This window comes from Mesoplodon mirus, assembly GCF_964341445.2.
Source record: "Mesoplodon mirus genome assembly, chromosome: 15".
In the NCBI taxonomy this organism is placed as follows: Eukaryota; Metazoa; Chordata; class Mammalia; order Artiodactyla; family Ziphiidae; genus Mesoplodon; species Mesoplodon mirus.
This window is the reverse complement of record NC_138991.1, coordinates 62992755-63019920: the sequence shown is the minus strand read 5'-3', so window position 1 is coordinate 63019920 and position 27166 is coordinate 62992755. Positions and strand designations below refer to the sequence as shown.

Here is a 27166-nt window from a genome sequence, read left to right as displayed (position 1 = left end):
GCCGCATGCATGGGGGATCTAGTTTTCCGACCAGAGATGAAACCCAGGCCCCCTGCATTGGGAGCCCTGAGTCTTAACCACTGGACCACCAGGGAAGTCCTGATAGTGTGATTTTAGACTGCTTTAATCTGTGATAACGTTTATTCATTTAGATGTGAATTAAATCCTTTTAGGGTTGATCATTTTAGCCTTCCGATTCCATCCTTTGCCCCTGTTACCACTGTAAGTTATTTGAAGGCAAAGCATAAATCTCTCCTTTAAAGTTAACATCAGAGTTTGCTCAACACGAGTCCCTTAGCAACAAAATTTGAGTTAGGTTTTGTGATGTAGAACCTCCTCTAACTTGAGGGCAACTGACCCCCGCCCATTTACACGGCGACAGCCTTAACTGCCTGTCTGCGGAAGCTGGACTCTGGCTGCCGGCCGACGTCCGGCGCTGGGCGCGGTGGCGCTGCCCTCCAGCCGCTGTCGGTTTTCCGATCTCGCTTCCCTGGCTTGACAACCCTCCAGCCGCTGGGGATGGAAAAGCTCAAGCCCTAAACCCAAACAAGGAGAGTGTTGGCCAGGAACTGGAGGGCTGTGAGCCTCCGGGTCTGCGCGGGGACGCTCAGCTGTGCCCGAAAAACCCGAGCCGGCCGGCTACCAACCGGACCGCGCCCCCGGCGTCCACACCCGCCAGGCTCGGGCAGTTCAAAGTTCGGCCGGGTCCGGAGGGATCTCGGACCCTCCGCTGGCTCTCAGAGCCTCGCCAGCCGCTAGCAGACGCGCCCCCTGGAGGCGCGCCCCCAGCCCCACCGCCAGCATCCCAGCCTCTCCTGTGTTCGGCTTCGCGCCAGGCCTGCCAGCTCCTAAGATGGCGGCGGCGGCGTCGAGAGGTGGCGCCTCACGTGGGCGCCGGTGGCCAATGGGCTTTGGGCCTGCGCCGCCGGCCTGAAGCGGGAGGCGGAAGTGCCTCGGGCAGCCGCCTCCGTCCAGGCTGCGGCCCCTGCTGGTTACATAACTCGTTGCGGGCTGCGCGCGGTCCCACTTCCTGGCTCCCTGAGAACCGAGGATGCACTGAGCCTCACAACGCCGTCCGCTGCCGCCGGCTCCCTCCCGAGGTGAGGCATCCCGGGCTCGGGCCTGCAGTGGGGCGCCGGACCCGGCGGGGACGTGGGTCGTGAGAGGCAGGGAGCGCAGCTGGGGGGACGGCCGGGGTGCAGGGGGACCTAGACGGCCCTGGCGGGGCGCGGAACTGCCCGTCCGTTCAAGGGAGGCCGGGGGCGCGGCCCACGCCAGTCGGAGCCCAGATCTTTCCGCGGTGTTTCGGGACGGCCTCAGAGCTCACGCTTCCCAGGGTGAGGAGGGAGCCGCGACCCCAGACTCCAGGGGTGCCGAGAGGCGCGATTCCGACCCTTTTGCCTGGGACGCCTCCGTGCGAGGCCCCAGGACGAGTTGGTGGGGAAATTTGGATCCTCAGGTCAGCCTGCCCCTTACTACACCCTAGGTCTCACGGGAGGTGCAGGGCCTGTCCTCTTCACAGTTCAGTGATTCACCGCTGCCTCGCCCGGCCCTACCTCTGCTTTAGTACTTGTTGCACGGATTGTAGCTATTTGCCGACTTGTTTGCCCTCCCGTGAACTCCTGAAAGCCTGGGAATCTTTCTTGGTCGTCTCCACATCTTACTTCTTCAGCTGTACATTTTGGTTAAGATAACTTATTCCTTACGTTTTTGGTAGTTTACAGACTAGCCATGCAGACCCCTACACCACCTCTGACCTCCTCTGCCCTATCGGGCACTTCCCAAGGAATAGAGGGAATCTATAGCTTCTGTGGTTTGTGCCCCAGGAAGATTTTCAGGGAGGCTGAGTGCCTTCCCTAGACCACTGACAGCAAAGATCTGTGTGCCCAGCGGGTGACGGAGCCCAGGGCCTGTAGATGAGGAAAGGAGTTACTCTGCAATAAACATGGACACTGCCTGCTTCATTGGTCTGTTTTCATTCTGCCAAATCCTTGAGCCATGCCATTTTCTTACTAATTTGTCCTGAAGGAAAAGGATAACAGCCCCACAGGGTAGCTCCCTGTGGTACCTGGAGTGGTTGTTAATCAGAGAGTCAGAACTGGAGAGAACATTGCTGGTTGCAGATATTTTACCGGGGCATGGAAGGCAGAAAACTTCTAGTTAATGCTTAACTGACTGAACCGGGAAAGTCACTGTGACTCCAGGTCATCTATAGAAATACCACATTCCGTGTAGTACTTTGTGATGTACAGATAAGTCTTAGAAGTTCTTTGGCCAGTAGTACTGGATTGCGAGGTGGGGAGAAGGGGAGTCTTGAACAACATTGAATTAAAAGGGGCTGGAGCAAAACAAGTACTCTCTCACAAGAATCCCTGAATTGAGTTAAGCTCAGTTAGAGAAGAAGGGATTCCACACCAGAAGAAACTCAAGGGTGGCTGAAATATAAACGTCAGTCATTTAACAAATGGACAAAGTCAGTCATGGCTGTGCACTTAGGTCTTCATCTCCCCTGTTCCAGGATTTTGTACGTCACAATTAAAGTGCAAACTGGCCCTTTGAGAAAGCAGTGTGCGTGAGCTCCTTCTCCTTTGGGCCACAGTTTGCTGGAGTTCCATCTCACTGAGCTTGCAGACATGCTGGGTTTCTATAAAGATGGTTAAAACCTGTAAGTAACAAAGTCAAGGCATGGTGTGGTGCTCACAAGCCAGAATAAAAAATACAGACACTTTTTTAAAAGGTCTGTGTGTGTCTTATCTTTAGCCTCTCCCGATGTAACTTACAGTGACTTTATCACCATGTTTATTTTAACCGCACCCACTCTCAGACTTCTGATGTGACTTGTTGAGGTTGCTTGGCAACTTGGCCTGTGCCTGGAATGGAAGAAAATCCCTGGATGTTAGGAGATTGGAGAGATAAAAGACACCCAGTAGAACTAAGAAGGTTGGTGCTGTCACTGCTCACCAGGTGCTCTGCCCCACAGACGGTCCCAGCCTCACTGGACCTGCTAGCAGCAGTTTGTCTTCAGGCAGCCCGAGGTGTGTTTAGACCAGGTGGACACAGCATCCTTACCTGGCAGCAGCCACAAGGAACACAGTGTAGAGAAGAATCCTCAGAGCTCTGAGTGCGGGGCAGTGCATATCTCTGCTCTGCTAAAATGACCCAGAGGTCTCTCCTTGTTGGTGACAGCTCTCCTACCTGAGTAGAAGGCTGGCTGCTTGTCAGGCCATGTTTTCTCTTAAATGGTGGCTCCTGCATCTCTACATCTTACCGCCAACACCTCCTCCCCTGACATCTCTTTCTGGAAGCAATCCACAAAGTCCTCTTGGCTTTTCCACCTCAGTTCTTTGTTTGCAGAAAGCTAGATTGGGATATAGACTCTGTGCCGAAGCTGGTCCTGCTTCTGTCCATGTGCAGTGCTTTCAAGTAAAATGCTGATTTGTGAAATGATGCTGGAACTCCTGGGTCTCATTCTGGCTAAGGCCAAATGTTGAATTTCATTCAATGAATATTTCTAAGTGTCTTTGATAACTCCAGGATCAGGCCTCCTTCCCTAAATATCATTCTTTTTAGGGTGACCTCTGATAGAGGCTGGCTGACAGGCTAGGTCAGGGTTATCTGAAGCCCAGATATCTTACACTGCTGATTAAAGAGAGGCCTATGTGTTTGAAAACCCAGTGAGCACATACATAGTAGGGTTGATGTTCCACTCTGAACCTGAAGGTGTTTGCTCAGTGCTTGTGGAGTGATGGGAAGGGGATCTGAGCAGGGAGCCAGGGCTTTCTGCAGGAAGTAGTTTGGGGTCTACATCAACAGTGGAACCAGTGCTCCATTGAGTGCCCCACTGCAGAGGCTGGCAGACACGTGACAGTCACCCCGAGGTGCCCACAGCACTGAGCCTGGATGGTCAGGTGGAGGGGGAGTAACCATGCATGAGGGCCAGTCCCTAGTCCCGTCCTGTGGGCATCTCAGACTCCCCATCTCCTCACCTGAGGCCCACTTCCTGCTCAGGCAGGGCCTACATGGCAGGGAGGGGTCCAACACTCTGAATATTGATGGCGAGAACCACCTGTGAGTGTGACAACGTAGAGCCTTTAAAATGTCTCTTCCAATTCATAGACTCTTAGTGCCAACGTTTAAGCCCCATACCCTTGGAATAGCACGGCATTTGTTCACTGGTACCAGAAGTAAACATTCTAAACGTTCTAATGAGATGCACAATTGTAAAGAAGCAAAGAGGAGCTGATTGTGGAAAGGGACACAGAACAAATGTTTGTCCCCTTTGCTTCCACAGGAAGACCAAAGAAAAGTATTTTGTCATCTTTAACAGACCACATTAAAAAAAGAAATTCTTCCCAGTTCTATTTCTTGTTGTTATTAGAAAGCAAATTGTGTTCCTCTTTTTTGTCTCCTGCATTCCTGAAATAGGGCAGCAAAGTATTGGGGCAGCAAAGTAGTGAAATTTGAGCCCATCTTAAAAATAACTGAGAAGAAAGCAATTTCATTTTATAAAATAGTCTTTGGGTAATTGTCCCTTAGCTACTGAAAATGATTTTTATCTGGAAAATGTTAATACAACAATATTTCCATGGTTTCTGTAGCATTCAGTAGCTGTTTGCTACTTCAAAAAAATTTTTTTTATTTTTAGAAGATGACTCCTGACTAGTTGTAAACTATTCAGAAGGTCTTGCTGGTCAGATATTTGCTGCTCTTTCTACTCTTACTGTCAAATTACAGTATTGCTTCTCCTCTGGCCTCCCATTTTTAACTTTTTTGTTGAAGTATACACACTGCTTGACCAGCGGTCATGGCATGAGCGTACCAGTGCAACCACCACCTCAGAAGACCCCTTGGGCCTCTTACCAGGCAAGCCCTCTCCTATTAAAAGTTTATTTTCTTGTAGGAAACGCAAGAAACTGTGAATGTCATTTTATTGGGACTGGGGTGAGGAGGGGATTTCAAGTTTTTGCTTCACAAACATAGTTTTAAACAGCATTTAACAAAAGGGGAATGTTCTTTTTAAACGTTTTTTTTTTTAAATGGCTGTCCTGAAACCTATGAATAGTTTTAAAAATTGATTTTTATATGGCCACTAAATTTTCTTTTTAATAGTTGCACAGGAACTCTTTAAAATATTTTCACAAGTCTATTCGGCATCCTTATCCACAACTACCTCCTCTTTGCTTCATTACAAATGTGGGTCTGTGTTTAGAATGTTTATTTCTAGCATCAGTGCATAAATGCCATTCTGTTCTAAGGGTATGTGGCTTAAACGTTGGCACTAAGAGGGTCTATTTGGGGGCAAAATGGGTAACCATTCTACTTATACTTTGAAGAGACATTGTAAAATTCCCAAGTTGTTACTAATTAAAACAGATTATTTTAATATAAAAGATGTATTCATAATTTTCACATACCACCTGGAAGTCTTGTTTTTTTCTGTTAATAAAAACAACCCAAGCTCATTGTTTTAAAAAAAAAGCTCAAATGATACAGAAGCGAGTGATGTAGGACACCAACGTCTGCCTTAATTCCAGAGGCAATTGCTGACAGGAGGTTGAATTACTTTTAAAAATAATTTTTGTTATAAAAGTTAACCTCGTGATCAACTGTTAATTTATACCAAATTTGACCCACTTTCACATTTAATATCTATTGGTTTCTGAAGGATCTTAAATGCAAACCCAGAGAAGTAGAGATTAAAATCAAACATAAAACAAAAAGCCCCAGCAGGGGTTCCCTGGTGGCGCAGTGGTTGAGAGTCCACCTGCTGATGCAGGGGACACGGGTTCGTGCCTGGATCCGGGAATATCCCACATGCCACGGAGCGGCTGGGCCCATGAGCCATGACCACTGAACCTGCACATCCGGAGCCTGTGCTCCGCAATGGGAGAGGCCACAACAGTGAGAGGCTCGCATACCACAAAAAAAAAAAAAAAAAAAAAAACCCAGCAGAGTGAGATGGGAAAAGTGCAGAAAGGCCAGTGGTGGGGCTGGTTTGCTGAAGCGGCAGCGGTGAGGGGCAGGCAGGGTTTCTGAAGCCCGATGCCCCCTTTGCTGTGCTTTTCCCCTTCAAACTGAGCAGCCAGTGGTCCATTTCACCCACTGCCCCAGTGCTAAGGGCACCTGCAGCCGCCCAGGTTTTCTGTGGAAGAACTCACTCGCTCTCAGTTGGGTTAGAGCTCTCAGTAGGGTCCAGTCTTGGGTGTCAGTCAAGGACATGTGTTTAATTTTTGGCGGCACCCTGCGGCATGTGGAACTTCTGCGACCAGTGATCGAACCCGTGCCCCCTGCAGTGGAAGTGCAGAGTTTTAACCCCTGGACCGCCAGGGAAGTCCAAGGATGTGTATTTAATACATACATTTTACTACCGTTAAATGCATACACTTACCACCATCAGCCCCAACCTAGTATTTACAGGTGTTTTTTTTGTTGTTGTTGTTTGTTTTGTTTTTAAACCCAACTGGTTGACCCACTCCCTCGATCTGAACTGGGAATCAGCATTCTTGGCAGCCCTGTCCCAGCTTGACCAAGATCCCCAGTTGAAAAGCCATGGGGCAGTGGCGCCTCTTGCCCAGCCGTCCTGGTGACCCGTCCAGCCCAAGCCCGGCTGTCTCCGCTTCGCGCTCTGACCAAGTCCGTGGGTGTGAACGTGTGGTGGGCAGTGGAGGCGCGCCTGCACTTCGTTTCTGTTCCAGGAAGAGGAGATGTGCCTGAAGCTTTCAGGAGAGGGGACCTCGGGGTTTGCTCTTGGCTCCACATCTCTGGCCCCCAGTTCAGTGGCCCCTTTTCTCCCAGGTCACATTCTTGTCTCTGTTTTCCCTCTTTGTCCTTGTCTGTCCCCAAACCTGGGCTGTAGTTCCCCAATTCTGACCAAGTGGGGCCACAAAAGACGAACAATCCTTTGGCCGCCCATCAACTGCTGGGATGCTGGTCCTTAGAACAACCACAGGATTCTGCCTCTGGAAGGAGTGTGGGGGGTCGCAGGTGGCATACGTGCACAGTGGTCCGAGGACATGCCCTCCGCATCTGGTCATTTTACCATGGACATGAGGTAAAAAGCAAAGTGATGAAATAAAATTTAAAACAAAATAAGATGTCTCATCTTGGGATATAGTGTAAAGTTAAAGGGCAGAGCTCTGAAACGCAGGATGCCCTGAGCTGTATAGTGCCCTTATCTCTGCCTTCTCATCCTCGAGAATCTGGTGATGGCCCAAGTTCCAACTGCGGGTCTCCAAGTTCGCCGGCCCCTGGCAGAGAACTTGGCACCTGGCAGTCACGACCACCTTTTGCAGAGGGCTTACATCTCACTGCCTGGCAGGCGTTTTGCATGCTTCCTATGAGGACTTCCATCCCCACTTTATAGCCCTCCCTGCGTCTCATAACCCGCACATGGCAGGCGGCTGGACAGTGAATTTGAACCCAGATCTGGTGGCCTCGAAGCTTTGCTTAGCCCTGGACTCTGCTGCCTCCTGCTTCACAGGCCCTCTGAGAAATGTTGTGAATCAATGATCCTCTTGTTTGTTTGTGTCCCACACACATGGGACGTTTCGGGCCTCAATATTTTGCCTCCCAGAACTCTTTGATTCGAGGAGGCAGAACAAATAAGAAAAACATGATCTTTTCTTTTTTGGCTGTGTTAGGCCTTCGTTGCTGCGCGGGCTTTCTCTAGTTGCGGCGAGCCGGGACTACTCTTCATTGAGGTGCGCAGGCTTCTCATTGCAGTGGCTTCTCTTGTCACAGAGCATGGGCTCTAGGCATGCGGGCTCCAGTAGTTGTGGCACGTGGGCTCAGTAGTTGTGGTTCACGGTCTCTAGAGTGCAGGCTCAGTAGTAGTTGTGGTGCACAGGCTTAGTTGTTCCACGGCATGTGGGGTCTTCCCAGACCAGGGCTCGAACCCGTGTCCCCTGCATTGGCAGGTGGATTCTTAACCACTGCACCACCAGGGAAGCCCAAGAAAAACATCTTGACTGAGGCAAGGGGATGGATTCCTCACCTTTCCTGTGGCTGAGGGAGAAGAGCATCCCTTCCCGCAGTTGTGTTAACCCCTCCCAGCCCAGCCTGGTGGACAGCACTTTTCCTGTTCATTGATGTGCTGTTTGCCTCAGAATTCCTCAAGCAAAAGAAGGGGTTTCTGAGAGTATTTAGGTAATAGTGCAGGAAAACACACACCTTCCTTCTCTGCTCAGTAGCTCCCCCAATAATCAGAGATGTCCAACGATGCTCTTTGCTGCGACCCCAGTGCCTAGAGCAGTCCCTGGGTTTTTAGTACAATTTTGGTAAACAAATGACTGAATGGATTCTCAGTGTGGAATGGGCGGGAGGTGATAGAAGCTTTGGCCCAGAAGAAAGCCAAAATGGGCTGTCCCCAGGACTGCTCCTGGACCACCCGTTGTCTTATTTTTAAATCGGGAAGTGTGCAGATGCACACGGTTGGTGACCCCAAAGGACACGTGGAACGTCACTGCCAACCCAGTGGGTCGCCTTTTGCCCCCTCTCAGTGTCTTCTGACCTCCACCAGCCACATTCTCATTTCTGTCGCCATCGGTTCCTTCAGCCAGTTTTAGAATTTCACACAAATGGAATCCTCCACTGTTATCAGTTCATGTTTGAAGGGATGTGTCTTAAATTGTGTGTGAGGAATACGTGGGCTCCCCTCTGGGCACGATGAAGTGGGTTGTACGAGGGAGGCTCTTTGGAACTGGAGTGCTGGGTGTTTGTTTCTTGTCGCCTGTAAATTATTCATGTTCCTCCTACTCTGAGGCTTTGGAAGGAGCCCAGGCTGCTTTGGAGACGGCTTGCCCCACCACGGGCGGCTGCTCATTTGAACAGACAAGCTGTGCTGAGTGCTCAGTTTCCCTCACTTGCCGTTCTGAGCCCTTCAGCCCATTTTACTGATGTGCAGGGCGGTGCCCTGTATCCATCACTGGCTTATAGTTCCTTTTCTGCATCATCCATCCTGAAGGCAAGAGCTTGGAGTCCATGGCTGTTGGGTTTTTCAAGCCGATAGGCCTGGCGCCTGCAGAATTTCACACTCCCGAGGGCCCAGCGGTCTTTCATTCTTGTGCCATGGACGAGTGTGTGCTAATCTTCCCTGTGCTTCGCTTGAGAAGACACCTGGAGTGCTGGGGACAGACCAGGGCGGTGCTTTGTCACAGGGTGCAGGGAGCTGAGGGCTCAGGAAGGGGATTGACGGAGATGTGAGCTGTAGTGAGTTTAGGGAGGTGACTCCTGAGGGAGGCTGCTGGGTTGCAGTGGGGGAGACTGTCAGTGTGTTGTCACCATGTGCTGGAGCAGAGGCCAGGCCAGAGGGGAGCTGGGGCGGGAGTAAAGCAAGAAAGTGGCAGCAAATGTGGCAGTGCGGGCAGTTCCATTGAAGGGAGAGAAGGTGGTGGGAGGCTTGTCCAGGAGAGAGGGGGCGGTGTGCACTGGAGGGTATTTGTGCAAAAGAGCAGATCGAAAATGTTGGAGAAGGTGTGCTTGGGCCAGGCAGGGAGGAGATGTGGAGCTGGGCCAGGGACTGGGGTACCCATTAGTGGCCATCTCATTTATCTTCCCAGCGATGGATAGGAGAGCTGAAGCATGCAGCAGGACAGAGATGTCCCAGTGGACAGCAGAGCTGGGATTGACCTGGGCATGGTGACTCCAGCATCCCTGCAGGGTCTGGGAGCACGTGGAGGGCACAGAGTCCAGAGCACAAGTGGAGGGTGGCCTAGCCTCAGCAAGGAGAAAGGACCATTTTGAACCAACAGGAGTAAAAGAAAAGAAGGAAGGGGGCTTCCCTGGTGGCGCAGTGGTTGGGGGTCTGCCTGCCAATCCAGGGGACACGGTTTCAAGCCCTGGTCTGGGAGGATCCCATATGCTGCGGAGCGACTGGGCCCGTGTGCCACAATTACTGAAGCCCGCGCGCCTGGAGCCCGTGCTCTGCAGCGGAGGAGGCCACCGCAGTGAGAAGCCTGCGCACCGCACCGAAGACCCAACGCAGCCAAAAATGAATAAATAAAATTAAATAAAATAAATTTTAAAGAAGAAAAGAAAAGAAAAGAAGGAAGGGAAGGTTCTAGGGGCAATGTGGTCATGGCTGGCCTGACTACTGGCAGTCTGCTGAGGTCAAGGTGGAGTCCAGAGCACTTCTCAAGCCATTAAGATGATGGGAGCAGTTTTTAAAAGTTAAGTATGGCTTGTTCGGGACTGAGAAGCAGTGCCTTTGAAGGAGGGAGAGGCCCTGTGGACCTGGGGCATCAGGACACAGTCTGTAGAGGGGAGTGGTCTCCAGGAAACAGGGTTGTGTATGGCTTTCTTCACTGGTTGGGAGTGGAGTGTGCCGTGGGGATCTTGCTGGTGCCAGGAAACCCCTCCCAAAACTGGAACAATCCCATTCCAAGCTCCCAGGTTCTGAATCCCAGCACTTGGCAATGGGAGGGGGATGGAAGATGCTCCCAGGATGTTGGCTTTCACTCCATCCCTCTGGCTGAGCACTCAGAGGCGCTCGGGAAGTGTGGTCGGGGAGGGGATGCCTAGGTGATCAGGCACCACCCACCCCCAGCCACCACGTGGACTTCAGTACAGGGACCCGAGAGGTCATTTCAGCTCAGAAGGAAGCTGAGGCTTGCAGACAGCCCACAAGGACAAGGTTTGGGGAAGGAGAAAGGATGGACCGAGAAGTGAGCTGGTGGGTCCTTCATTGTCTTGGAGAATCCGGTTTCTGTCCCTCCTGGAATTGTTCCACCCACTGACCCCTAAAGGCCAAGGACAGGATGAAGACCCAGGAAACCTGGGGAGAACTCTCCCTGCAGGCCTGAACTATGCCTTCTCCCGTACAGCATGTCCCTGCTTTCATAGTATCGGCGTGTCTGTGTCTTTGTAGAGAAACGTACCGAAAGGTGGCCTGTGCGGCTTCAGTGCCCGTCCACCAGCACCCCAGGCCTTAAGACAGAGGGCTGACTCGGGGGCTGTGCTCTGGCTTCACCCACCGGCCTCTGTTCTCTAGTGAGTCTTCAGAATCCTTGTCTCTTAAGCCCTTAGTGTGGCCCATAGTGATAGGAGATCAGTTCCGGGCAGACAAGTGGGGTCCCCACAGGTGTCAGATGTCAGTCCCCGGCCTCTCCCGTAGCGGTGGACCAGCCACACCAGCCTCCCACCTGCACCACCACCGCCGCCTTGACCTCGCCCTCCCTGGCACCATTCCTTTCTCTCTGGCACACGGGCGCCAGATTCTCCATTCCCCAAGCCTTCCTGCCCCTTTCTCCACTCCTGTTGGTTGGGCTGGGACAGATTAACACTATGACATGCTGCATTTTCCCTTAGTTAAATGTGACGTGTTTCTATTTTTAAATCAAGGCATCTAAAGAAATGGCCTTTGAAAACACGGAAGTACTTTTAATAGGGATGCAAGAATCCACAAATAGCTGTGTGTCTTAGAGCCCAGTGTTCTTCTTGAAAGTTGAACAGGGAACAAATCCTGCCTCTTTGGTCAAGAGCATTATCCCAAGGGTACTAGGGGGAAAATGTATAAATCCCAGGACATAAGAGATGGTCGTTTATTATGAGTCTCTCTCTTTGCTATCAAGCCTCAATTTTTTTAATGTTTTAAAATCAACTTTATTGAAGTTTAATAGACATATGACAAAATGTACCCAATGAGTTTAACATGTGTGTATATATGTGTGTGTATACATATGTGTTTGTGTGTGTAACCACCACCATCAAGATACAAAACATTTCCGTCCCCTCAGGAAGTGCCCACTCAGCCTCCTTGCAATCAGCCCCCTGCCGCAGGTACCAGAGGTCAAGGCCTTGCTTCCTGTGGCTCCGGGTGTCCTGTGTCTGCCTGTGATCACCCAGATCCAGGCTCTGCAGCTGGTTTTGTTGGTTGCCTGCACTTGTCCTACCAGCTCCGGATGAGAGACTGGTGAGAGTGAGCTGACGTATCCCATCCTGCAGCTCCTTTCTGCGGGAGCTCAGAGCACATTTGCTGTTGGTTGAGAGAAGAGTGGGGCACAGCCAGTGAGACACCTGGAGCTCTGCCAAGGGTAGTGAGGGTGGGCAGGCATGTCACCCTGTTTCTCAGGCTGGCTTCAGCCCATCAAACCCCAGACAAACCACCTGGAGCTGGTTTTCCAGGAAGAGGACGATGTGGAGTTTCCTGGTGCAGGTCAGGTATTGGAGCCAAAAGTTGATTTGAAATTCATCCGGTGATTTGTGCTTTGTGTTGACTTCCCAGACAGGGGCAAATCTGAGCCTGATCTTTCCTTTCTTAAAATCACCTAAGCAGCTTACCCCGTGAAAACCCATAGACAACACAGATGTACTTGGTTGAGCCTCGATAACTTTCTTTGGTCACTTCTTACACACTCCAAGCCAAAGACAGATTTTTTTTCTTTGAATATGAAATATTAAAATTGGCCCAAATCTGGAGTAAGCTACCAGATTGGCCCTGGTGGGCTGGCGGCTCTTCCTCATCTCTGTGAGTCTGTGCCTCCCTCCAGCCTCCCTGACCTTCAGCCTCATCTTCCTCAGAGCGCCCCCATCCCCCACCCTGGTGGGCCTGGCTCAGAGGCGGGGGCTGGGGGAGGTGGGGTGTGGACCAGCCCCACTGCAGGAGCCCCTCTCTGGTACCAGCTTGAGCCCCTGCAGTTTGACTTGCAGGCTGGAAAATTTCTGATTCTTTCTGGAATCTACTGTGACTTCCTTCAGAAAGAATAGTTTTTATCCATTTCACCAAAGAAACGTTTACTCTCAAGATTGGGGCTGGTTTTTGTTTTCTTTTCTTTTTCTTTTCTTTTTTTTTTTTTTTTTTTGTGGTACGTGGGCCTCTCACTGTTGTGGCCTCTCCCGTTTCGGAGCACAGGCTCTGGACGCGCAGGCTCAGCGGCCATGGCTCACGGGCCCAGCCGCTCCGCAGCATGTGGGAGCTTCCCGGACCGGGGCACGAACCCGTGTCCCCTGCCTGGGCAGGCGGACTCTCAACCACTGCGCCACCAGGGAAGCCCTTGTTTTCTTTTTAACAGCTTTATTGAGATACAGTCCACCTACCATGAATTCACCCAAAGTGTACCATTCAGTGTTTTCAGTGTATTCACAGAGCTGTGCAGCCATCACCATGTTCAGTGTCAGAACATTTTCACCACTCCCGGAAGAAACCTACACCCTTAGCCATCACCCTCCAAGCCTCCCAACCCCACTCCCCACCGTAGGCAACCACTAATCTGCCTTCTGTCCCTATGGATTTGCCTGTTCTGGACACTTAATGGAAATGGAATCGTAAGGTGCAGTATGCGGCCCGTTATGTCCAGTCTCTCACTCAGCATCATGTTTGCCGTGTTCATTCACATTGTAGCATGTGTCAGTACTAAATATTCACCGCATGGATGCACACATTGTATTGGTTCAGGCATCCATTGATGGACATTTGGGTTGCTTCCACACTGGGGCTGTTATTTGGTGAGCTCACAGTGGGCTCTAGCTTACACTCCTTTGCTCAATTTAGAGCAGGGGTTGTGCCCTCACTGGAGTGTTGAGCAGAACGTGTATAGGGCATCCTGTTTGGCCACTCAGATTAGGCAGGTGGTGATGTATTGGGGCTTGTCCCCCAGGATTTTCCCTAAAGGCAGTTGCCACAGGGAGAGGGGGATGCCTGTCTCAGGAGCCTTCTCTGGAAAGACTGCACTGAGGGCCAGGCCTCGGCCTCAGATGGTGCGGGGTTGTCGACCGTCCCAAAGGCTCGAGGTTTTCACAGGGGTTTCCTGCGTTTCCCCGCTCTTGGCCGCGAGGGAAGGAGAAGGGGCGCCAACTGGCCCCGTGGTTAAGACTTAGCCCCTCGGGCAGCTTCTAAAGCGGCGCCCTTGTCCTCGGGTGTCTACACCCTCCTCTTTAAAACCGCGGTGGAGTTTGGGGGTTGTTTAACTTGGGTCCCGGATGGTATTCCTGCCCCTGGAAAGCTCCGAACCAGGCACCCAACCCTCCAGGGCTCCCGCATGTGGCCGGTGGGCAGCCGCGGCCAGCAGGGAGTGCGCTGTGCTGTTCCCAGCGAGGGGTGTGCAGAGGCGGGGTGGCCACTGCAAGGTGGCCTCGTGCAGGATGGCAGAGGTACCTCCATCATCACCTGGGGAAGCAGCCGTCCATGCCGGAAACTCAGCCTGTGGAGAAGTCTGGCAGGTTGGTGGTTAATTTTAATTAGGAACATTTTCACACATCCACCTGGTGTACCCGTCATCCAGTTCAATGGTTGTGAACATTTTGCCACCTTCGCTCCAGCTAAATTCAGCTCCAGAACATTCTGCATTTCACCCCTATATGACCAGCGTGCATCTCTTCAGGAATATGGACATTTCCTACACAACGACAGTGTTGTTTTCATGCCAACAAGATTAGCAGCACCTCCGTGGGTGCTTTTAGAGGTTTTTTGTGGACTCTCTCCCTTTGTGGGGGAAAGAGGGTCACGTGTGCAGTGGGTTGTTTAGAAACCTCGCAGGAAGCAGTGCTTTGTTGTGGCAGGTGTGATGTGTTGGGCCTTGTTCTGCTCCTGGAACTGTACGGTCTGGGATGACCGTGAAGCCACGGCCTGGCTGTGACTGCCAGGATGTATTCTGGACAGAGATGACTCATAAAACTCAGGAGTTGCCATTTTTGGTCGACAGTCCATTTCCCAAGAGGTGGCCGGCCTGAGGTCCCTGAGGTCACATTCACCAGAACGTCCTGGGCACCATTGGTGGTGGTGGGGTGCTGCTGAGCAGTGGACCAGCCAAGCTGTTCACGAGAGATGGAGCCGGACAGCATCTTGGTTTCTGAAAGTGTGTCCCAACAACAAGAAAAACACAGGCGATGTGGGAAGGTCAGATTTGCCAAGTCTGGGAGGATTTTTTTGTTGTTTGGTTGGTGTTTTGGTTTTGTTTTGTGTTTGGAGCCGAGAACTCAGCCCGGCAGCTGTGGCTGCCCTTTCTCCAGAGGCCTCTCACGTTAATGTCTGTGATGGCCTGGTCCCTGGTCCTATCATCTGAAAACAAGGACATGGGCAGCTGTCTCTGCCCTGCCTGAGTGGGCTGTCAGAGGTCCCCTGTGAGTGACAAGTCTTCTCAAGAAGGGTGCCTGTTGGGATCCACCAGGCCTCAGGCAGGAGCTCACCGGCTTCTTGTCCCGATGAGCTTCCCTCCACGCTGCCAGGGGGTCACAGGAGGGGCCCCACCTGGCAGACCCCACGTGGGCAGAGTGTGCAGCGCTCAGGTGCTGGCTGAAAACACGGAGGAAGAAGAGAGAGCAGGTCCCCTCTCATCTCGGCTCTCAAGCCGTGCTGTGCAGAGGGACCTGTCAAGGTGGCATGGTCCTTACCCTGCAGGGTCTGGTGAGAGCTGGAAAGACAGAACCCGATGTGGACACAGAGCCATGGAGATCCTGTAGTACCTCCTCTCTGCCTCCCCGCTCACCCCATGTCTGCTTCAAGGTCACCAAGGTCACCATGTTTCCAGCCCCGTGGACCTGACCTTTAAAGCCCCCACCCCAGCTAGTCCGTGTCAGACTGGCTGGTGCCATGAAGGGGAAGGGGGACGGTGGCAGACCTGTCATTGCCCAGCCTACCCTTGGCCGCCCCTCAAAGGAGCCCTTCTTGCTGGACAGAGCCTACTGGGGTCATGTCCAAGTCTCAGAGACTGAGCAGCTGCCCCACTGGCCCTATGGTCAAGCCTCAGGGTGGATTCGGCCCCTGGCAGGTGGCAGGTTAGGACACGGCCTTCCTGGGGACCCTCATGGAAACGCCTGTGTTTCATGGGAACCAATCAGGAGCAGGGTCAGGACAGCAGGAGGGCACTGCACTTGGGCTCCCTTTGACCTTTGGGCATTGCCTGGACTCTTATGGTGCCCATTCATAGAACTGTGGTTTCTAGAGTCAGTTTAGGTAACTTCAGGCTACCCCCTGCCCCAACCCCGATGTTTATTATGAAAATTTTCAAATATGTGGAAAAATTGAATGTGTGAACAGTAAGTTCCTATTTTATATCAACCTGCCACTTAGGTCCAACCGCTAATAGCGTTTTGTCACATTTGCATTCTAAGCAGTTGAAAAATGTTTGAACTGTTTAGTTTTAGACCTCATGATACCTCACTCCAAAGTATTTCAGCAATGCATCTCCTAAGATTTTCTGCATAAGCACTGTACCCTCCACATCTAAGTCAGTTAATTACAGTTTCATGATAATTTCATCATAAATTCATCATCTACTGTCCAGCCAGTATTTAAGTTTCTCCAAAATGTTGTTTAATTTTTTATTTTTCCCAGGAAGAGTTTACACATCATATTTGGTTGTAGGTCTCCTTGTCTTTTTTAGTCTATTTTTTTAAATGACATTGACTTTTTTTTATTAATAAATTTATTTATTTATTTTTTGGCTGCGTTGGGTCTTCGTTGCTGGGTGCGGGCTTTCTCTAGTTGCAGTGAGCGGGGGGCTACTATTCGTTGCGGTGCGCGGGCTTCTTATTGTGGTGGCTTCTCCTGTTGCAGAGCACAGGCTCTAGGTACATGGGTTTCAGTAGTTCTGGCTCGCGGGCTCATTAGTTGTGGTGCGTGGGCTCTAGAGCGCAGGCCCTAGAGTGCAGGCTCGGTAGTTGTGGCGCACGGGCTTAGTTGCTCCATGGCGTGTGGGATCTTCCCGGACCAGGGATCGAATCTGTGTACCCTGTATTGTCAGGCAGATTTCTTAACCAGGGAGGTCCCTAAATGACATTGACTTTTTGAAGAGACCAGGCCAGTTGTCTTGTAGAATTCTACCCGTTCCGTGTGTGTCAGATGTCATGGTGCCCGGGTGCCAAGTGTTACCTGCAGTCGTGAAGTTAGGCCTGGAGGCTTGATTGGCTTCAGGCCCAGCATTGTAGGTGGGAACCTTGAGTGTTTTGTGTATTTCACAGGAGGCACTGGGAGGATGGCCTCCATCCCTGGGGGACGTGGGACTGCAGGATCTCAAGAGTGCGAGGTTAGGCTTTTCCTTGGCGATCGTTGAGTCCTGGGGGTGCAGGTGCTTTGTCAGAGTCCACCCGTGGCCTTCCTGCCTGGACTGAATGTAGCTTCCTGATTTAATCGTTGCTACTCATGGCCTGTCTTGAACTTTTGCCATGTCTTGAAGTCCTTCTGTGCGCACATAGGGAAGGAGAAATGGCCCACCCAGCAAGTGCCACTCTAAATCCAGCAGGTCTCTGGGGCTGCTGAGCCCTGGGTCGTTTGTTGGCAGCCACTGGCCCAGGCTGGGAGGAGTCAGGGCTGGCAGGGCCGTGTGTCTCCCCAGTGGAAAAACAGCAGGTGTGAGAGAGACGTGAGAACCTCTGGGCAGAACTAGGGCTGGTGTGGGCGCTCAGCGGGCAGCTCAGAGGGGCCAAGAGAAGAGAGAACACAGACCAGAGGTGGGCTGCCCTCTGTGGGGCTCAGGAGTATCCCGTGTGAGCAGCGAGGGGACCCTGGGTCCCATCCTCCCAGGCCTTCCCGATCCTTGGTTTCCTGCCCTGCAGGGACGGCGGAGGTGGGGGTGTGCCTGTGATGCCTAGTGCAGGGAGTGTTGTGAGGGGAGGAACACTCCATCAGGGGGACAGTGCGAGCTTTCCCACCTTGCTTGCCTCACAGGTTATATGAGGAGGAGGAGGAGGCGGCAGCGTGGGTGCGGCCGCCCTCCTGACACCTCCCTCCCTGCAGGTGTGAATGACAGAGGTGGTGCCATCCAGCTCCCTCAGCGAGGTCAGCCTGCGTCTCCTCTGCCACGATGACATAGACACCGTGAAGCACCTGTGCGGCGACTGGTTCCCCATCGAGTAAGTTGAGCAGTGTCCCCAGCTGTGGCTTGGGGGATGGGGAGTGGCGGGGGGGATGTGCGCAGAGCTGCGGGTGCCAAAGCTGAAAGGCTTGCTGTGAAGGCGCCATGGTGGCCCAGAGTGACCTCGCCTGTCGGGGCCCCGGGCCCTGCTGCCTGACTACCACCAGACTCTTTGCACCTCATTGTGTTCCTAGAGATCCCCGAAAGGGCTTGGCTGAGAATCTTTAGTTACAAAGATGTTCCATGCAGTGCTACTTATAATATTCAGAAAATTGAGAAGCTACTTAAGTATCTTAACAGAAAGGAATTGGTTACCTACATCGGGGTATGTGTATGCAAAAGTATAATGTTATTCTGCGGGGGGAAAAGAAAACCTGTCCTAGAGGTATATATGTTGACAAGGAGAGGTTTTTTTATGAGATATTAAGTGGAAAAAGCAGACTAGAAAGCAGTATGTACCACAATCCCCATTTTATTTAAAAACACATACAAGATAAAAGCTTAGGAGGATATGTACCTCGTAGCAAATGTGTTCGGTAGTTCGGGTGGGTGGATGATTAACATCTACAAGTTTTTCTGGTTTTACTTGTCTGTATTTCCTACATTTTTCTGTAATATGCACATAGAGCTTGTAGTGAGAAAAATAGTACAAACTTTTAAAAATTAAAAATAAACAAGATCCTGCCAGTCATCACATTTCCGTGAGCCTTAGCCTCAGACATGTTTAACCTGCTGCCGGCAGGAAGGGAGGGATTCCCTTACGTCCCCGATGGGAATGTGAATTGTCACCTTCTGGGGCCACGGGTTAGCGGCGGCTTCATAGGTTAGAAAATAAATGTCATCCCAGCAGTCCCACCGCTGGAAAGTAATCCAGTAAGTCCGAGGTTAGACCCTGCTGAGGGTCACCTGGGGCAGGTAGAGCCTCACCGGCCAGAGCCTCTGTGCCTCTGAGGAGCCCGACCTGCTTGCCTCTCCTTGCAGCTTCCTGGGCCTGTGGCCTCAGGTTCCAAAGATGAGGGAGAGAACTTCAGTCCCACCAGAGCATGTGGTGGCAGCTCCCCTCCTGGCTGCCGCGCCACCCGGCACTGCTGGGGTCAGAAGGCGGGAGTGTGATGAGGACCAGGAGAGGAGCCTGGGTGATGCTCAGGTTCTGTGGAACCTTCCAGTGGGCGGGCGGTGGCCTCTACAGTGCAGACCCTAGTAGAGCACCTCTCTGTGTCGCCAGGAGGGTCTGAGACCCTCCTCCAGCTCTTGGTCTCGTGAAAGGCATCCTGGGCTAACCTGCTGTGTCTGTTAGGAAACAAACCCATACACCCTCCCAACTGAGCCTCCTTGGCTGTGGCTGAGTCTGCCTTTTCATCACTGCATCACGGTTCTGTTCCCTGCTCCCCTCGGACGGCACTTGGTGAGCAGCCTCAGTGACGCTGGATACACCTTGCCCTTGAGGCCCTGTCCCTGAAACTCAAATGCCACTCTGCAGCGAACCTGGCTCTCCCCACACCACTTCCCCCAGTCTTGAAAAAGTCTCACAGAGTTCTTGGAAATCACCCAGGTGTCCACGGGCTGCGGGGGTCATCAATCTTAACTCATCCACCTGCCCCCCCAGGCACTGCTCTCGAGGGGACAGCGTCATCAGAGGTTTTTCCCCTCTTGTCTCTGTGTCTTGTAAGATCGTTTTCCTATCAAATTTCCCGTCCTGTCCGGACAGATAACCGCTTTCAGAAGATAATACTCTGAGAGTGATACACTTCGGTGGAGACTGAGCGATGGGCAGACCCCTCGTCAACCCTGAGTGGTGGACAGAGCAGCCTAGGGTCCCCTGTGGTTCAACTCTCTGAAGCACGACGGGGGTTGGACTTGACCTGGCCGGTTCATCTGAGTTTGTCTCCTCTTCAGGTACCCAGACTCATGGTATCGTGATATCACCTCCAACAAGAAGTTCTTTTCCCTTGCCGCAACCTACAGGGGCGCCATCGTGGGAATGATCGTAGCTGAAATAAAAAGTAGGACCAAGATACACAAGGAGGTGGGTGTATGCGGCAATGACTTGGCATTCGGTGCCTCTGGACAGGACTGTGGGGCCTTGTGACACAGTCACGCTGCCTGCTCCATGGCCCTTTCTCTTGGGAGCCCAGACAGCATGTGAGATTCGTACCTGGTTGGTTTTTTTCTGTGTGTTCGTGACACAGTCGTATATGCATTAAGTAACACGACCACAGGCTTCACAATGACAGCCGTTTTGAAGTAGGGAGGCGGGTAAACGGTACACTGGCCTTTCTGCGGGCTTCGAGTCAGAAGAGCAGGAAGGATGCTTACCTCCCTGAGACCGATGGCAAGCCCACCTGTGTCCAGGCTAACTGTGGTGTGGAGGATGGGGTGGGGAGTGGGGAGCCGGCCCACTCCCAGCATGTGGGAGCCACTCAGCAGTGGACGGGACACAAAGGCCAAGTCACCAAGTGTCCTTTTCAGTGGGGGAGAGAAAACCATACACATGGCAGATCCTTCTAGTTCTTTGTGAGGTAGAAGAACAAAAGAACCTTGTGCTGGTCGGATTCATGACACTCCTGGTCCAGAATTGCATCTCCGGAACCAAGAGACCCACATGGGGCGGTGTGTCACTTGGCCTGGCCTTGGCAGCGGAGGGTGGTGGAGGGCACCACTGCCCACCCTACCCCCCGCCTCCCCCTTTACTGCGAGACCACCTGGGGCTGTGTAGGATCCCTAGTTAAAACATTCACACTCTCTTGGGCTGTCTTGTCTCTTGGCAGGTGGACTGTCACATGCTGAGGGCCCGCTGAGCGGTTCCTTCTTCCCGCCATGACTTCACTCGTCTGGCATCCCTGACCCTCCTTGTCTGGTCTACCACCTACCCCAAGAGAAGTGATTTTTTTGTGTGCTCTTATATCTGCAGTTTCTCACAGAAGGGCCCACACCCTCTCGTTTCCATGGGGGTGGAGGTGACCCTCTATTGTCTTCTGTTCCCTCTGCTCCAGTGTCCCCCCAGGTGTCATGGCTGGGAAGTTGGAAAGTGAGCTGTGTCCTGCAGTGGGACCGGGGCCTCCACTGCTGACCTGACTGTTTCTGACTTTCTCTTTAGGATGGAGATATTCTAGCCTCCAGCTTCTCTGTTGACACACAGGTTGCGTACATCCTAAGCCTGGGAGTAGTGAAGGAGTTCAGAAAGCACGGCATAGGTAAGAGTGGCAGAGTTCATAAACCACCATCGCCAACTCGCCCCCCCCACCCTGTTCTGACGATTGTCTCTCATAAATACCCCTCAGTCTCTTCCTCCATCCCTGTCCCTCTGTTTGGGGCCAGACCTTCATCCTTCCTCCCCTTCCAACAAGACCCATGGACCCACCCACTCCCTTGGCCTTCAGCTTGTCCTCTTTCCATACAACACCAGGTCTTTCTGCCATGGCCTCCTTCCCAAATCTGACAAGATCAGATTAATAACTGCTCCCAAATGTCCTCATTTGGGAATGGGCACCTCTTATCGTGCCTCTCGCCACACACACAGCTTATGTCTGATCCCAAGATATATATATTTTTTAGTATCTTTATTGGAGTATGATTGCTTTACAATGTTGTGTTAATTTCTATCGTACAACAAAGCGAATCAGCTATAAGTATACATATATGCCCATATCCCCTCCCTCTTGAGCCTCCCTCCCACCCTCCCTATCCCACCCCTCTAGGTCGTCGCAAAGCATCGAGCTGATCTCCCTGTGCTATGCAGCAGCTTCCCACTAGGCATCCATTTTACATTTGGGAGTGTATATATGTCAACGCTACTCTCTCACTTTGTCCCAGCTTCCCCTTCCCCGCTGTGTCCTCAAGTCCATTCTCTACGTCTGTGTCTTTATTCCTGCCCTGCCACTAGGTTCATCAGTACCGTTTTTCTAGATTCCATATATGTGCTTTAGCACATGGTATTCGTTTTTCTCTTTCTGACTTACTTCACTCTGTATGACAGAGACCCAAGGTATTCTTGATTAAGAGTAGAAAACATAATTGAAAAATAGTGCCAGCCACCATTTATCGGGTGCCCGCCACACCTGGGGTGCTAGGCTGCCCACATGACTCCAAATTCCCATCCCACTCAGCCACACAGCCAGTGAGTAGCAGAGTCTTCATTTGTGTCCGTTCCACATTTTCCTGGGCTCAGGTTTACACTTCATTGTCTAAAAAGATCAGTGAGTCTCTGTTGTGGGTTCAGCCCCTGGGAGGGAACTAGCAGGCTGGCATCCGCAGTCCTGGATGCCTGAGGGCCTCAGGTGACAAGCCCCATCGGACCATGTTAGGGACTTCTATAGTGGTTGGTTATGGGAGGTCGGTCTTCGGTCCAAAAGCAGAGAGATCTGTAGAGACCTCTGCAAAGATGACTTCCTTGTGTGCCTCACGCTTCCTTCCCACTTGCCCTGCGCCTCTTCCTCCGCAGGTTCCCTATTACTTGAGAGTTTAAAGGATCACATATCAACCACCGCCCAGGACCACTGCAAAGCCATCTACCTACACGTCCTCACTACCAACAATACGGCTATAAACTTCTATGAAAACAGAGACTTCAAGCAGCATCACTATCTCCCCTATTACTATTCCATCCGAGGGGTCCTCAAAGATGGCTTCACCTATGTCCTCTACATCAACGGTGGCCACCCTCCCTGGACCATCCTATATCCTTTCTCTTTCGGGGGTGAGATATTGTGGTTTCCTAGCAGGGCCTGTGCGCCAGCTGGAGCTGTGGTTCCCTTCACATGGATCACAAGTTTGCCTTGTGGATCACAAGGCCAAGCTCACAGGACCAGATGTTGTTGTGGGCGGGTCTGGCCGGCACATCTTGGGAAATGACGGTCTGGGTGTGGACATTGGGAAAGCAGGCCAGCTCTGGCACTCGGCGCTCACTGGACGTTAGACTGGTGTGAGGGGAGGGTGTTCAGCCTCCTGGCCCAAGATCCATCCATCCATCAAGTATCGAATGAGAGCCTCCTGTTCCAGGTGCGTGGGGGACACAACAGTGAACGAAACAGCCAGAAGCCCCTGCTCTCATGGGGCTGTGTGCTGGTGGGGGAGAAGACAAGCAAGTGAGGTGAAACGAACTGTTTGCTGTTTTTGAACACTTGGGTTCAAACCTTCTTTGCTGGGTGCGTGACCCAGAGGTGTGTCCCTGCCCTGCTTCCTCCTCTTTAACTCTCTCTGGCCCTTGACAGGTTCGGTGGAGGCCAGGAGACTTCCTGATAGTCATAGGGTGTGACCCCCAAAATACTGTGTGTATGTGAGAGAGAGAAGTTAAATGAATGAGTCCAGGATCTATCCACTTCACAGGGAAATAAACAAGAAAGACAAGGGTGGCCCAAAAGCCTGCAGGCCTAGCTCCTGTGAAGATGGGTCTCTGTGGGTGTCCACGGGGTCAGGACTGCTGACCCCTCCTCATCACAGGGACAGGGCCCTGCCAGTCTGAGGACTGAGCGTAGGGGAGAACTAGGAACACTTGCTCTTCCAGACCCCTCCCCCAGCACCCAGTCCTGTCCAGCCTTTGTCTGGGTGTCCAGGTGCCTGGGGCCTCACCCAGAAGGTCCCTTGTACCCAGGCTCTGCCCTGCATTATTTTGTGCAGCAGAGTCCCCTCCATCTGATGAGGCTTTCCAGCCTTGCAGAGACTGAGCAGGCTCTTGGCCTCCTGCAAGAGTGGCGTGCTGTCTGCATGCAGCCCCCATGGTCACTGTGCTGACAGTGCCACCCCGGGGCAGTTGGGCAGGCGAGTTGGAATCTTCCTTAACAGAGCTGCACGGACTACATCCAGCACCTGGGCTCTGCGCTAGCAAACCTGAGCCCCTGTTCCATCCCGCACAGGATCTACCGCCAGGCCCACAGCCTGCTCTGCAGCTTCCTGCCGTGGTCAAGCATCTCCACCAAGGGCGGCATCGAGTACAGCCGGACCATGTGATGCCAGCCGGGCAGTCTCTGCCAGGCCCCACCCCTCGGCACCCTGTAGAAACCACCTTCCTGGCCATCTGACTTCTGCTGTCCTCTGCAGAGGAGCCGGTGGGCACCTGCCGGGCCTGTCGGCCTGCCCCACCTGCAGGCCCGGTGCTACGTGGGCTCGGGAGAAGAGAGTCCAGGGGCGTGCCCGGTCTCCCCCAGGTACACCAGAGCAGGGGGTGCAGAAAGGGGAGCAGAGCCCAGTGGGCTCATGGTTGAGGAAATGGAGGCGGTGCTTTCAGCAATGAAAACAGGAGGCCCTGGATGGGCATCTGCTGCTCAGGGTGCTGGGAAGCATAGCCTGGGGCCGAGATAGTTCCCGAACGTCTCTCAGAAACTTCAGGACGGAAAGCAGAGCTCTTGAGCCCTGGCCAGAGCTTTATCTTTTCACTACCTGAACTACTTTTTAAAAAATAATGCATTCACATGGTTCAGAAATTGAAAAGTTACCAAAAGATCAAGCCCCTTCTACTCCTGTCCCCAGACACTCAGCTTCCCCTTCCCAGGGGTTATCAGTGCTGCTGTGTCCCTGGTGGTACTTCACTGTAGATGGCGACTTTAACAGCAGCGGCCTTACCCTGTGGTGGGCACCTAGATGAGAGCTCTGCTTAGACGCGGCCGCTTCTGAGCACCATGGGGAGCTGGTCTCCCAGACCTCAGGGAATGGCAGAGCTAGAAGGCGCCATGGGGACTCCAAGGTCTACCCCTTGTGCATGGACACGGCCTAGAGCGGATTGTGACGTGGGCCAAGCCCAGGCGGCAGGGCTCCATGGCCTCCTGGGCTGGCACCCCCGTCGGTACTGTGGTTTGTGCTGGGACCGAGGAGAGCCAGTGGTCACTGGAAGGGACTCTGGACCTGGAGGAGGGCTCACACTTCAGGAGCGCCAGGGGCCCAGCTTTGGGCTCCTAGGCTGGGCCCCTGGGGAGGGGAGGGAAGCAGAGTGTTTCTGCTGAAGCCTTCACCCCTGCTCCCCTCTTGTCTATCCCACAGGCTCCTCCAGCCCTCCTTCCCAATCTGGAAACCTTCACTTCTGCTGAGCCCTGGCTGGGCCCCCACACGTGCTCCAGCCTCACGGGCACCTGGGGGTGGCAGCGTTCACTGTGGTCTGTTTCTTCTGCTGCCCTGGGAGCAAGGGCATGGGAAAGGGCTTCCTTCCCCATGCCCCTCACCGGCCTCTTCCCCTCCGCTGCCCGATCCTTCCAGCTCCTTCCTCCAAAGTCGGAATAAACTTCTGGGAGGGAGGAACCCAAGTGTTACGGACAGACTTGACCCTAAAGACACAGGAGCCTCTGAACAATGAGGGGTCGAAATAATGGGAAGGCCAGCCCCTGGTCCAGAACCAGCACCCAGAAGCCCGGGGGGCGGGGAGCAGCCCTGGTGTCTCCACCCGGGGCTGACACTTGCTGGGCACAGCTGGGGAGGCTTCTCACCCACACACTGAGCTCTGGGGCTTTGCTCCCCACATGTGCGGGCGGATAACGAGACAGGTGCCGACATCCCCACTAGGAGGCTGAGTCTTCCCGCAGCCTCTTCCCGCGGGCTGCTTCATTCTGTCCCGAGCGATTGGAACCGCCTGTCAGATGGTGGATGTGCCATTCAGCTCTGCCTCAGGGAGCCGGGCTGAGGACAGGCGCCGCTGAGGGCCTGGGGGTCCTCTCCCCCAACCCCCCAGCCCCACGAGCAGCAGCTCCGAGGCCTGGCCAGGTGCAGACAGGACGAAGCTGAGCACCGCAATGACCAAGTGAGACCCGGCCTTTGGGGCTGGGGACAGTCACGTGCTTTGTGGTCCCTCCACCTCTGGGGCAGAGACAGTGCCTGGAAGTGTGCGCGTGGACAGCACGTGCTCCTGGCACCCCTTCTGCCAGGGCCCCTAGAGCTGCTCGCTGCCTGGCCTGCCCCTCCGGAGCAGAGGGGATGGCACAGAGTCTCACGCCGGACGAGAGCAGGAGACAGGAACACCCCAGGTGGGGGCTCGGTGACCGTGTCCTTCCCTCTCTCAGAACTTCCCGGCCCGGGGCTCCTGCGGCTTCACTGGTGGATCCTGGGCAGGAAGGGCACTCCATCTCCCCCCACTCCCCACCTCCACGCTGACACTGGTTTCATGCTGAGGCCCAGCTGAGTGTCCTCTCTAATCTGAATCAATGATGATCATGTGATTTTTATTTCTGCCCCTCAGGGTAAGGGAAGAGTCTTCCAGAAGGTTCTACCTTGTACATTCGTAATTGAGCTCAGAGGCTTTGCCCTGCCCCTCCTTCCCCGCCTCCTTATCACTGCAGTGTCCAGCCCAGTGTTGAACGGATTATAATGTTTTGTCTTACTACAAACAAATAAATAGACTTTAATTGGTCACATCCTGTCTTTGCAGGCCCTGTGCCTGTGGACCTGCCCCATGGCTGAGGGCGGCCCAGGAGCTGCTTGTCCCCTGGCAAGTCCCAAGGACAGCTTACAGCTCAAAGGGCGATTGTTTTTTACGATCATAATTGTACCTTGCCCTGCCAAGGAATGCAGCCCTGGAAGAGGTTCTAGAGCTGGTGACAGTGCAGTGGTCAGGCAGGGGCCCTGCCCAGGGCACCCCACCACAGGAGCCTTAGGTGGGGGGCAGAGGGGGCAGCAGGTCCCAGCCCCTGGCTGGGCCAAGCCTGGGACCAGGTCCTTCCACCAACTCCTTGGAGCCTCTGGCCACCCTGGGGGCAGGAGGTCGTGCCTGTCACCCTCTTAGACAAATGACTGGTTGAGGGGCTGGGAGTTGCTCAAGAGCCACACAGCTGTGAACTGTGGGCCTGAGACCCCAGCCCAGGTGTGGACCCCTCCAAAGCATGGGTGTGCTGCTCCCTGAGGGCTGGGCCTCCCCACGATGGCCCTCCCTATGGGACAGGGCTTGAGGCTGGTGGCCCGGACTAGGAGCTGCCACCACCCAGGGCCGCATGCACACTTACAACAACCTGAAAAACACCCAGGGACCAAAGTCTCCAGAATCTGCTGTACCAGTGTACAGGAGCAGGGCAGGGGCCTGAGGGAGCTTTTCCTCATGTCTGGAAGGAGCCCAGCTGTCCTGGTGTCCAGAATGTCCTTGACAGCATCATGTGTGATCTGACAGAAGCCTGTGAGAGGGTAGGTCAGCCCTTGCCTGCCACAACAGGAAATCAGCCAAATGGTGAGGGTCACTGAGGCAAACCCAGGTTCTCCCATCTGTCCCCACAGGCTGAGGCCCAGTGATGTAGAGCAGGGGGTCTCAGCCCAAGAGATTCTGCCCCCCAGGGGACATCAGACTCTCCGGAGATGTTTTTTGTTGCCACACTGGGCAGAGGGCACTATTAGAATCTAGTGAGTGGAGGCCAGGGTCGCTGCTAAACATCCTGCAACTCACAGAACAGCCCCTGAAACAAAGAATGGCATAG

At 53.2% G+C, this 27166-nt stretch overlaps 1 protein-coding gene across 3 annotated transcripts; it reads left to right on the top strand.

The window, feature by feature from the left end:
- Window positions 1-937: 937 nt before the first annotated feature.
- Window positions 938-26114, top strand: NAA60 (N-alpha-acetyltransferase 60, NatF catalytic subunit). Of its 3 annotated transcripts, XM_082643477.1 has the most exons (7): window positions 938-1100; window positions 17669-17784; window positions 19683-19812; window positions 20884-20980; window positions 22228-22457; window positions 23571-23929; window positions 24759-26114. In XM_082643477.1, the coding sequence occupies exons 2-6, from the start codon at window positions 17675-17677 to the stop codon at window positions 23730-23732; spliced, it is 729 nt and encodes a 242-aa protein (XP_082499603.1). In that variant the 5' UTR covers window positions 938-1100; window positions 17669-17674; the 3' UTR covers window positions 23733-23929; window positions 24759-26114. The 3 variants fall into 3 exon arrangements, with proteins under 3 accessions (XP_082499603.1, XP_082499601.1, XP_082499602.1); XM_082643475.1 differs by lacking the exons at window positions 23571-23929; window positions 24759-26114 and having other exon boundaries at window positions 22228-22652; XM_082643476.1 differs by lacking the exons at window positions 23571-23929; window positions 24759-26114 and having other exon boundaries at window positions 17600-17784; window positions 22228-22652.
- Window positions 26115-27166: the final 1052 nt, after the last annotated feature.

Coding starts and splice junctions, on each gene's coding strand:
- NAA60 (XM_082643475.1), top strand. CDS start 17,675: ATGACAGAGGTGGTGCCATCCAGCTCCCTCAGCGAGGTCAGCCTGCGT. Junction 19,813..20,883: donor GGACCAAGATACACAAGGAG/GTGGGTGTATGC, acceptor CTTTCTCTTTAG/GATGGAGATATTCTAGCCTC. Junction 20,981..22,227: donor GTTCAGAAAGCACGGCATAG/GTAAGAGTGGCA, acceptor CTTCCTCCGCAG/GTTCCCTATTACTTGAGAGT.